Source organism: Protopterus annectens, chromosome 3.part1, assembly GCF_019279795.1.
Source record: "Protopterus annectens isolate FY-2018-M chromosome 3.part1, PAN1.0, whole genome shotgun sequence".
Taxonomy (NCBI): Eukaryota; Metazoa; Chordata; order Ceratodontiformes; family Protopteridae; genus Protopterus; species Protopterus annectens.
Genome location: NC_056732.1, coordinates 444,243,088 through 444,255,481, shown reverse-complemented (window position 1 = coordinate 444,255,481; position 12,394 = coordinate 444,243,088). Strand labels below are relative to the sequence as shown.

The following is a 12,394-nucleotide window of genomic DNA, read 5'->3' as shown; positions in this document are numbered from 1 at the left end:
GAAGTATTGTCTGGTGTTTTTATTACTTATTATTAAATATTTTAAAACCTTTCAACTATGGCTGTTTTGTGTAGAGATAAATTAAGCTCTAGAGTACATTGCATATTTATAGTGATTACTGTACCAAGTCACTCTAACAAGCCGTGACTGTTTAGTTATTCTACCAATTGGATAATAATATTTCACAGTAATAATTGGACACCTTTTTAAGGACCTTTTAGTAGCTGATAAATATTAGTGGGTGGTGGCAAGTGGTACTACTGTATAGTCTGGTTAAAAGGGGCACAGCTGGAGAATCTGTGCAGGCCTTCCCCAGGAGTGTCTGTGTGGTTGTATAAACTCATCTCTAAGTGTGTCTGTATCAGCTACTTGGGCAGGGAGACAAAGCACTGGTTGGACAGAGAGGGTGCTGGAGGTTTTAGCTTGCCCAATAGGCTGAGATCTGAACCCTATAGCTCTGCCAGTGGGGAGTCGTATTGGGGACTTGGAGAGCAAGGAAGCAACCAACCCTGGACTGACTGTGACCTCTGTGAGCTCTTAAGGGAAATTGCACTTTACTGTGTATATTTGTTATCCTTTCCTCCTATTTGAGACGTCCCTCACTGGTGTTAGTAGTGAGGATTGAGGCTCCTTGATTGCTGGGCCAGAGCATGGGCGTCACACAATTTACTTAAGATTATACAGTTTAACTACACATATTCAGCCAACAACTTATAATAAAACACTTGTTTACTATCAAAAGCTTGAAAAGCATTCCATCGAGTCATGACTTACTTGACAAATAAACTTGAAATTACAAACATTAGAAAGGCACAAAGATGAAACCGGTAATGTTGATAAGTCCATTTTCGACACAGTCGACATTACCCACTGTACCCTACCAGCCAGATATGTCCAACTAACGTTTTGCAGGGGGGCAAACCCTCTTGCACCCCCCACACCCCCTGCTAATTATATATACAAACTCCAAGATCGCACTATAGCTACCCACTATAATGGGTACATTTCCCGATACCCACTGTAGTGCGATCTCCATGCAGAACATCAGCTTCACAACAGCGAATGCACACTAGCATTCACAGTTGTGGAGTCTACCTTTTTTGGTTCATTTTTATGCAGATTTGCAAACTGCACTTCGAACATGTGTATCTCGTCACAGTGATTGTAAACCTAAAACACTCCCTTATGTACAAAATACTGAAACAATAGAAGTATACATTTGGATCCAGTTTCCTTACAAAAGACTTACCTGAGATTCATAAAGTTTCTCTTTCCTGTTGGCTACCTCATTGCGAATCACTGTCCCAATATATTCAATCACCATTGTGTGTTTCTCTATGTCTCTAGCAGCAAAAAGTCCCAAACCCTGTAAAATAAGGTTAAATCGTAAACTACATTCACATTACCCTTGTTAGCATGCATCAGACATCTGTTTTGCATATATAGCAGTACTGTAATAAATTATAATGCATAACAACCAGCCAAATTGTAAGATACAGGAATGTAAAGATACAACTTTTTCTTAAACAGTTAATAAACACACAAATTATTCCATATGATTCCATACTATTACTGCTCCGCATAAATGTAAGGCAGTCTAAGTCAGCTAATAATGTTTTCAGGTCTACACAGTTCAAATTATCAGAATCAACCAGTTGTATTCCCTTACATTGTTTGTTGTCTTAAAAAGCTTGTTATTAGCATTACCTTACATACTCTGTATTCTTAAAAAAATGTTAGTGGCATTAATATGCAAAAGCACAGTCCAGCAGTACTTAAATGCATGTGGCATTTCTCTACATAGCAAAGCCATGGGTATTTAGTGCTGTACAGCAGTTTTTTTGTTTGTTTTTGGGGTTTTTTTTTGGTGGAGGGGTTAAGCTGGCATTACAGCAGATGTAGCAAAGCAGAAAGTAACTGCATTTGGTAAGATGGCATTATCATATTAAAATTCTATAGCATGCTATCAATCAATAAGTGTTTAAGCTTAAGCATGTAACTACTGTCACAAATAATAAACAGTCAAGCCTCTTAAATTACAGAGAGCTGACAGTAATAGTAATACACAATAAACGCTAAATATCCTCAAAGGTACAATCCAAGCAAAAAGTCAACAGAGTATTTACAAACAGAATCAGACGCAACAGCTGTACCTGACATTAACTAGTGACTGCAATTAACAGACACAAAACCAAAATCTAAGTCTGCAGTAATTTTAAGTTTAAGTACACTCAAGGAAAATGTTTGACAAGATAATGCCAAACAGATGTGCAAAATAATGCTTAAACAGAGTTGTATAATAAGTATAATGCTGTATTAAGCAGAGTCAAATTTCAACAGACAGTGCCGTACGTACATTTGGATTGAAAATGTAAAACAAAATGATGCCAATGACAACTACTCCTTAACCTGTTTTATCACCTGCATTCAATCTTGAAGCTGTAAAGCCTTAAAATAAATATTCAGTTCCAATGAGCACACCACATAGCTCTCCAATAGCCACTGAGTACTCCAGCCATCACACCCGTGACACCCGTCTGAAGACTGCATTCTCTGTAATTACAAGCTAGTGAACTCTTTCATCAAAAACTGTACAAATTATGCTATGAACAAAATAGTGACAGGGAAGAAGAGATGAGCTACTGGAAATGAACCACTGATAAGTGGGAATAATAAACAATGAATATGTAGTTTAAGAACACAATGCGCACAAAGTACATAAACACTGATCACTTTTCCCAGATCCCTGCAGTACATAGGCTTCCCAGATCCCTGCAGTATATAGGCTTCCCTTTCCCGATTCACTATCTCCATCAGTATGAGGCTGCTGTACAGCTCACATGAAAATCTACTTCATTAGGCAGTGACACTCGTGACCTTCCTGAACTAAAGCATCCAGATGTAAATCAGTAGACTGTACTACTCTCAACCAGTTCCATGTTTAAAAATCCACATGTAAAATACTAACATTTACCATCTCAACTAGTTTAATGCTAAAAAAATCTCTACTTTCCAAATTATAATTTCCTACACATTAATCATTAATTTTAAACTACATAAACATGTTGGGTTGGAGGTTGACATAATGGTTAAGGTGTTTACCTCTCAGACACAAAGCACAGTGCTTGATTCTCATCTCTGAAGGGAAATACGCTAGGCTTAAAATGGCCTGCAAGGGCAGCCAGTCTAGTACTTATCTATCAATTTATAAACATAGCAACCATTAGCAAGGCTCATACCCAAAACAGGAAAATTACATACTTACCAAATGCTAGATCTGTGTTGTCTTGTTCCGTACAGTTCAACAATCGGATCTGACCTTGACACTTTTCAAAAGCTTGCATCCATGGCTCCTCCTCCCCTACCTGTAATTCCCTTTGGTTCTCAGATTGAGTATGCCTGCTTGTAGTTATAAAATCTCTACTAGAAAAACAAAAAAACAAGACAACTTGACCAACCTATCTGACAAATAGGACCTAAACAAAAACAGGGGAAAACAAGGTTGTCCAAAAGACAAAGCTCCTTGGTCAGGTCCAACCGTTTAACTAGGAATTTTACAATGGCATTTTAGAATGGGGGGGGGGGGGCAGGGGAAGGGATGTTGAACCAGACAAAACAAGACAACACAGATGTAGCGTAATGGTAAGTACATAACTTTCTTATCCGATGTTGTCTTTTTAATTCAATTCAACAACTGGGACAGGATCTTTAGCTACCTATAAAACCTGAATGGTATCAAGGAAAGATATTCTTGAGAATGGTGGAAGCAAAGGATGTAGAGACTTGGACTGTACATCCAACATGCAATGTGAAGCAAAAGTGTGAACAGTAGGCCAAGTAGCTGTAGCACAAATCTCATCAATGGGAACCCTGCTCAGAAAAGCAGTAAAAGTAGCCACTGCTCTAGAAGAAAGAGACTTTAGTTTGCCATGTGAGTCCCACTTTTTCATGAATGAAGGCAATACAGTTGGAAAGCCACCTAGATAGTGTAACTTTAGAAACTCCTTAATCCAACTTTGCTTTTGAAAAGGCAAGGAAGATTTGATCTGATTTCCTGATATATTTTGTCCTGTCTAAATAAAATAGGAGTTAATGATGAAAGTTTAGCAATACAAGATATATTCTCCTTTATTAGAGAACTTTAGGGGAAAAATCTGGTAGATTGATAGTTTAAGGTTTGCTTCAGAGGCTATCTTTGGGAGAAATTAGGGATTTGTTCTCAAAGATACCCTATCTTTATGAAAAAACAGATATGGGGGTTTACATGACAAAACTTGCAACTCCAATATTCTCCTTGTAGATGAGATAGCCACCAAAGACAGAGTCTTCCAAGAAAGAAATTTTAGATCCACTATAGAAAGCGGCTTGAGTGGAGCTTTTGTCAGAGCCTGAAGCATGAGTGTAATATCTACAGGTAGAGTCAGATCTCTGATCATGGGTCTTTAAAGGTTCCTTTCAGAAAGGCCTTGGAAACTGTTAGAGAAGCAAAAGAAGTCTGATTTTCCCAATGTGAAAACTGGAAATGGCTAACTGTACCTTAATAGTTAAAAAAAACCTGGATAATCTGTGAAATTATTCAACCAAAAAATCTAAAATTGATGGAGGAAGAGCTGAAAAGAGGTCTAAACCTCTTGCGGGAGCCCATATCGTAAATCCATTCTGCTGATGAAGATAAAACTTTCTGGTATTTGGTTTCTGTGAAGAGGATAAAATCTGAATAAATGGAGCAGACAGCCTACCATCCCTGGCCCACCACTAAAATTGGAGAAATTGTGCCATTAATTTCAGAGTTTCCAGGTCCCAGTGAAGCTGACTGGATTGGTGACACAGACGGTATTGTGTGAGTGTCCAACACCCAAGGCGGATGTAACAGATATGGCCAGAGTAAGGGAAACTAAACTTCCTGGGGACAAAATGGGGCAATGGGGGCAATGTGAATAACTCCAGCCTTGCACCTCCTGGTGTTCTAGAGAAAGTTTGTTATTAGAGGAGAGGACAGAAAGGCATAAAGAAGGCCCATGAGCCAATTATGTATTATAGCATCACTTGGTGTCTGTTCCTGAGGCGGGATCAGAGTAAAGTAACTGGTGCACTTCTTGTTTATATACAAATGCAAAAAGATCACAGAAAGATTGGCTCCAGTGACTGAAAATCTGTGTTGTCAATGTCTGATTGAGGGACCACTTGTGGAGCAGAAGAATAGAGCTCCTTAGCTTGTCTGTCAGAACACTGGAAGTGCCTGGAATCAGCACTGCAATTAGAAAATGATAGGAAGACATTGCCCACTGCCACACTTTCATGGCTTCCCAGCACAGTGGATATGAACAGGCCCCCTCTATTTGCTGATATTCCAGTCTGTTGTCTGTCTGGAGGGAAATCACAATATCGGGTAGGAAATCTGGAAAGGCTTATAATACTAGCGGGACTGCCTTCATCTCCAAGATGTAGATGTGAAGAATGGCCTATGTCACCAACCAAGAACCCTGAGCACTCCTTCCTTCAAAATGCCACCCCCACCCCAGAAGGGAAGCATCTGTGGCCACAGTGGCTATTAGGGGCAGTGGGAAGAACAGTTGAGTCCATGAGACTATAGGGGAGGTCAACCACCACCTGATGTGACTCTTGAGTATCTGTGTGAGTTGGAATGGAGCAGGAGGGGGATGAGTCTTGAGGAACCAATGAACGTCAAGTGTTCATTGCAGGACCTTCATACAGTACCTTGCCTGGGGGACTAGAGTGCTTAGGCTCAGAAGTCACAAAATAAGTCTTGCTGCAGGACAAAGGTGATGAAGAACTTCTGAAGCAACCTGAAGCAGGGACAAGATTCTGGACTGCAGGAGCCTGGCTATTCCGGTATTCATGCCCAGGTGGCATCCAATAAACTCTTATCGACTGTGTGAGTATCAGACTGCTCTTGACAAGATTGATAGCAATTCCCAGTTGTAGAGCTAGATGGAAGAAGAAGTCCCTGCACTGAACCAGTAGATCCTTGGTTAAAGTGTTAAGGAGCCAATCATCCAAATACAGGAACACCTGGAACCCTTGCAGCCTGAGATACGCTGCTACCACTTGCCATCCATTTGGTGAACACTCTGGAGGCTGTGGTGAGACTGAAATTCAGTGCTCTGCATTCAAAATTATTTACTCCCAGACAGAAATGGAGGAATATCCTTGGCTGCTTTGCTATCTTGATATGATAGCCTGCATTCTGGAGATCTATGGAGCACATCTAGTCATCCTTCCTCAGAAGAGGTAGGATGGACTGCACCATGCCCATCCAGACTTAAATCTTTCACAAACTGATTGAGGTGGCTTAGGTCTCATGTCTTCTTTGGAACAAAAAGGAACTTTGAACAAATTCTGGATCCTGACTGGTCTGGGGGGATCTGCTGGATGGCGCTCTCTCTTTTTTAGCAGCTTTCTTTCTTCCGCTGCTGCAATTCTATCTGACTGGGTGGACCATTGGAAATTTTCTTTTTTATTGATGGGGAAACAAATGGAATAATATGGTCTTTGGTGATTACCCTCTGCATCCAAGAATCTTGAGTGATAACCTGCCATCTTGAGGGTGCACTTTTCCCTGAATCCGACTGGGTCGGGCAACCATTCAGGAGTGCTGGTAGGGTTTTTCTCTGTGAAAAGACCATAAAACTCCTGATTATGCAGTCTGCCTCTGGGGCAATGTCCACTAAAATTACTCCCCTTCCCCCATCAAGGGGGCGATGTCTAACTGCAGGAGCTTCCTGGCCAAAACCTTGGTATTTTTGAAACCAACTGCTCACCCCTTTTTGTTTTGGGAACTGGTTCTCTGTGGGGTGAAAGTGTATTTTAAGTTCAAACAGGGTCTTGCCTTCCTGCTCACTCCTGCTAAGAGTTTCTTTTACTTTAGCCCTGAATAAGCTCAAACCATCAAAAGAGCATTAAAGAAGGACGTCTTGAAGCCTTCTGTGAAATTTGTAGGTGCATCCAAGTGTGCTGATGAACAGGAATGTCAGAGCCTGCTGACCTGGTTGTACCATTGGCTGTGCTGGAAAGCAGGCGCAGGGGTATATTAGACACTGACTGAAAGGTAGACAATTGACTCCACCGACTTTTGGATGTCCACAGGTAGATTACAAAAGAATGCTTTTGTCACATTCCTTTGCCAATTCCTTCTGGAAACATGTCATGTGAGCTAGGCAATTCAGCACTCTAAGTGCAAAAGTCACTAAAGCATATGTTCATTTCCCAAATCAGTTCAAAGCCCTAGATTCTCTAGTAGGGGGGATGAACAGGCATGCTGTCTTCAGAGAGCTCCCTCTTTGTGGCTGCCACAACCACCATAGCATCCAGTGGGAGACCCTTAATTCAGTGGGGTCTGGTCTCAGGGCTACCAAGATCTTATCAGGTTTTTATGGGATTGGATTGACCACATCAGGTTCCTTCCATTCCCGCTAAGAAACTAGGTCTATTAGTTCATCAGTGGGCAGATCCATCCAGGAGGTAGAACAGCCAGCCCTGAATGCCTTGAGGAACACAGACTCCTCAGGAAAGGGAGCTTTGGAGGACCAACCCACTTTCTGCTTCAACTCCAAAATGTCTCCAAATGAGACGTCTTCTCGAGGAGATAGTGGGAAGCCCTCTTCCTCATCGAAATATTTGTCTTCAAAGACAGACTCAGATGAACATTCCAAATGACTCCTCTTATAAGTCCATTTCCTTGCAGCTCCACTGCAACTCCCTCCATGTGGACTTCTGGGGATGGTTCAGAATCAGATGGGGAGCTCACCTTGCAAGACCTTCCAAGGCTGAAGGAGGCGAACTGTTCCTGTCAAACAGGATGAGAAAATACAGACACAGGATCCACAGAAGGTGAGGATGAAGCAGAGTCTGGTAGAAATACCTCCTGTCTTGACTTGGAGAGATTCCTCTCAAATGCCTCGAAGGTTGAATGAAGGAATCTGTACAGAGGGAGCAGCCACTTGACCTGCCAGAGAAAGGAGTGGCGTTCCCTTGGCACCAACCTGACCCAGCTCCAAGGCCGATAATGGTGATGAGCTGTCAAGGGCAGAATCCAAAAATCTTGGAGTCACCCCTGGGCCTCGGGTCTGGCTCTTTGGCTTTGAGACTCATCCTACCCAACAAAGCCAGAGTTAAGAGAATAAGGTAAACCATCTGAGTCAAAGTAGAAATGTCTGCCAGCTCTGAAGGCGATGCTCTACAGGGCATGCTCAAATCCATTGGCTTTGGATCCAACAGTCAGACTGGAGAAGGAGAGCCTAATGGCATGGCTGCAGGGTTGTGCCCAGGGACCCCAAATGGGCTGGCACTGGGATGACCTCCAGTTGGATCTGTGTATGAAGGAACTTCTGCATCAACCTGTTGATGTCAGCTTCCAAAAGACTTCTTGATGAACGGAAGGACCTGAGGGAAGAAGCCACAGAAATTAGCCAAGATGAGTAATTCGCTTGCAGGAATGGGGAAAGGAGCCTTGGACTTGTTGGTTCTGGTGAAAAATACAAAAAGAGATAATGGTGATTGGATCTGACAAGCCTTTGGATACAAACCCTACTTGGGCAGGAAGAAGGCACTTCAGTACAAGCTTATCTCTACTCCTCTGCAAAGCTCAGGCCAAAAAGGAAACACATACTTCACAGTCTGCATCTAAAAGTGCTACTCCTAAACAGTAAACACACAGTGTGTGAATCCTGGGGTGATATCTTGTGGCCACAGGGAAAACATTTTTTAAACCCAGTGGCCTTGTCCAACATACTAGGGAAAATCAACAGTACACTGGTCTAACTTCACAAAACAAGCACAGCCACACCAGCAACAATAATAATAAACAAGAACTAACTCTAAATGGTACCACAAGAAAAGAGTAAGAAAATTTCTACTACAATAAAATAACTAATCAAAGTCCACTAGGAAAAAGCAAAAGTATAGAGTTTTTTTTTTTTTTTTTTAAATAAAGGAAGATACAAGGAAAACAATTCCAAAAAGGGAAAGGCTGAGGAGAAAGGTCAAGAAACTAATGCACAAGCTAATGATATTCTAATAAAAGACTTATCTTTCAATGAATGTCAGAGCCCTTGACATGCCTTGCTTCATCAAGTGGCAAACGAGATCTGAGGTAATCTGGGGAACAGAGGGAATTATGGTTGGGGGAGGAGTCACAGCCCTGGATCCAAGCTCTGGAAAAGTGCCGAGGTCAGATCAATCGGATCTGATAACCCAACTGTTGAACAGTAAAATAAAGGACAACATTGGATCTAATTACAACATGAATCATAAATGTGCTACAATGTCATTCACTAGCAAAACAGCCTTCCATCCATCCTCAACCCTTTTTTCCCATTTTGCACATGGGGTCGGGGTGTCACTTCAACAGTGACAATCATCTAAAGCCAAGGTTTACACTGCCGGGTGACTAGCCCTGCTGTGGTAGTTCATCCGTACCAGTCACTCGTGCACACACTTGCACCTACGGCCAATTTAGAGTGTCCAATCCACCTACTGCATGTCTTTGCAATGTGGGAGGAAACCCATGCAACCGCAGGGAGGACATGCAGACTCCACACAGAAGGCACCCCTGCTGAGAATTGAACCGGAGAACCTCTTGCTGTGAGGCGACAATGCTAACCAGAGTGGCTGCCAGAACAGCTTTTGTTGGCACATAAGGCTTATGCCCTGGCAATGTCTTGTGAGACGTGCAGTTGATCAGTGGCTGAGACATCAGATTTGGTGTGGGGAAGATGGGTGTGTTTATCTTGGAGGAGGACAGATCATGACAATCCAATGCCACAACTCCTCAAAGGGGGGTGGGTCGCAACACAAAGGACAGCCCAGGTATAGGTGTTTAGCCACCAAGCCATAAATGCAGCAGACCTCATCACAAGTGGACAGCAGGATGCACTTCCGTGGGGAATGATATAGTAATTCTTGCAGTGATGTGGGCTGCTTGATCAACCCAAAAGAGAGGGTTAGGCCTACAACAGATACTCCCTCACTCCCATGATGCTGACAAGGGCAAAACTCACAGCTGAGACTGCCTGTATGATGGCCTCCTTTGGCCAACTCTCTCTTTCACTGGAAAATAACCAGAAATGTGGAATGAATGAGCTTTGCTGATAGTGAATGGCTTGTCAGAGGATGCAAGGGGAAGAATACACAGAAAAAAAAAATAGAGCCAACGTTGGAACTCCTAAGCTGCAGGGGTCTCGAATAGGGAGACATGCCTCCTGACAGGGGCTTCTTTCAACTTCTTTCCTTCCTGCAAGCTCTATTTTTAGTTTCTAGAACAAGGCAATGTAGATCTGACTGCCGAAGGTATCGCATGGTTCTAGTACCACAGATATTAACCAGTGGCCAGGTTACAATACCCTTTCCTACATATCAGTTAATGAATGAGATTAATATCACAGATACAATTTTCTAAAGACACATCTTTGATTCCTAAGCATTGCAAAACACTACTTGAGAATTCCAACAGTCCACTTGTGTCAACTCTAATTAGGCAAATCTTTGAAAGGACCTAACTGGAATACTAACAATTCTGAAAGTGGCAGACTGTTCTTTCTTATGTGAAAATGCCAACATTAAAACTAAAGGCTATAAAGTAGGTGGCACAGTGGAACAACAGCTAGCAGTGCAGCCTAACAACACTGGATGATCCATTTTGCTTTCTGGCACAGTATCTTCAGGACAACCCAGCATGTTCTTGTGCCTTTTTCCTGGGGTTTTTGGCATTCTCTCGTATTCCAAAGACATGTTGGTTAGTTGAAATGGTGATGTATGAACTCCTCAAAGTGTGTATGCTGCACAGCATATGTATGTCCTGAGATGGAATGTATCCATTCAGAGACTACTTCCTGTTTTAAGCCTACTGTTTCCTGAGTCAGCTTTTGGCTCCTCACAACTCCTGCACTACAGCTGGAAATGAATTAAGTGTTTGATTCTGAGATATCCAAATGAGTCATTAATGAGTTTTTGCTCAATGTGCCTCCTTCATATCTCTGAATCACTAGTTATGGCAGTAATAAGCTCACCAGTGAAACACTATTATCAATACTGTGATACTTTCTCTGAATACTCTCAAATAAAGTTAATGCATAATATTATGGGGACAAAGTTCAATACTGGAACAAAAAAATTCTGTCTATAAGCAAGCCCAGGGGTGTAGAGTGAAGTCTGGACTACTGGCCAGGTGACTGACACTGCTGGAGGGAAGACAGGAAGGAGGTGGATCTCAGCTGGCTAAGCCTGCTGCTCTGATTCTTCTTCTTCTTTCGGCTTTTCCCGGTTAGGGGTCACCACAGCGGATCATCGTCCGCTCATTATTGGCAGATATAGAATGGAAATTGCAGGGCACAGAAAACAGGAGATGGTATACAGAGGTGTGCAGTGTGGCTGCCCAAGCCACTGATAGTAGCTCTTATCTTACAGCTGAAAGAGCATGCATGGATGGATTGGGGGGTTGGGTGCACATAGACAAACCCTTCAGTGTGCATTTCACCATCGGGGACAGGTTAGAGCCTTAACATAAAAATGCTCTCACTGCCACAATACTGAGGGAAGTACAAGCACTCCCAATATCTGCCCATGATAATGCCCCCTCCCCTGGCAGATCTGAGGGTGATGTGAATTATCACAACACCCCACACAGGAACTCTAAAAGGACTGTTGTGGAAAAAGAACCCACAAACACACAACAAACAGCAATTTTGAAAGTACCTACAGTGCTAACCCTTCAGCTACACAATGAAACTCACCACTAGAAAGACTCATTGATCAGTGGGCAGAAGGAAGAAAAAAAAATGACAAAACAAATTCTGGCTCTAAAAAAATTGCATCAGTACATCAGCTTCAACTAATCCACTTTGGTGTATAACAAATAATTTTAAGCAAAGTCATTAGTACTGCACAGAAGTTACAAGTTCTTCTGATTATATAGAACACTCACCAGTTTTGCTTTTCACAGTTAATCTTAAAAGCCAATGTTTGTTTATTACTGCAATTATCAGCCATCGATGATGAAGGGGCACTCATAAAAAGAACATTCATGCTCTTCACCTTTCAGGTCCCTTCACTTGTACCATGTGTTTCAAAAAAGAATATGCCTAAAGGGCTTTATGTTTAAGTTAGCATCCAATTTGTAAACTTAATTTTATCGTTTTGACACCATTAAAATTCTTTTCAAGAACCATATTTCTATTCAACAGGATGACTACTTAAAAAAAGTACTGCCTCATATCCTACCACGCCAGAAAAATAAATGCATTAAGCTGACACATTTCTCTCCATGATCTGATAATTTAGTTCCAGTTCTACAAAGGCCCAAATTCTGCGTGAGAGAATGACGAAAACCTTCAATAAACTCTCCCCAGCATCACAAAATACCCTTCCCTGGGAGATA

General features: G+C 42.0%; 1 protein-coding gene across 1 annotated transcript in view; it reads right to left on the bottom strand.

The window, feature by feature from the left end:
- Positions 1 to 12,394, bottom strand: part of KMT2C (lysine methyltransferase 2C) — a gene marked incomplete in the record, with an annotated part of 4,117,755 nt that overhangs the window by 241,848 nt on the left and 3,863,513 nt on the right. Inside the window, 1 exon segment of the mRNA XM_044066891.1 lies at positions 1,250 to 1,366. Coding sequence (XP_043922826.1) covers positions 1,250 to 1,366 — 117 coding nt within the window.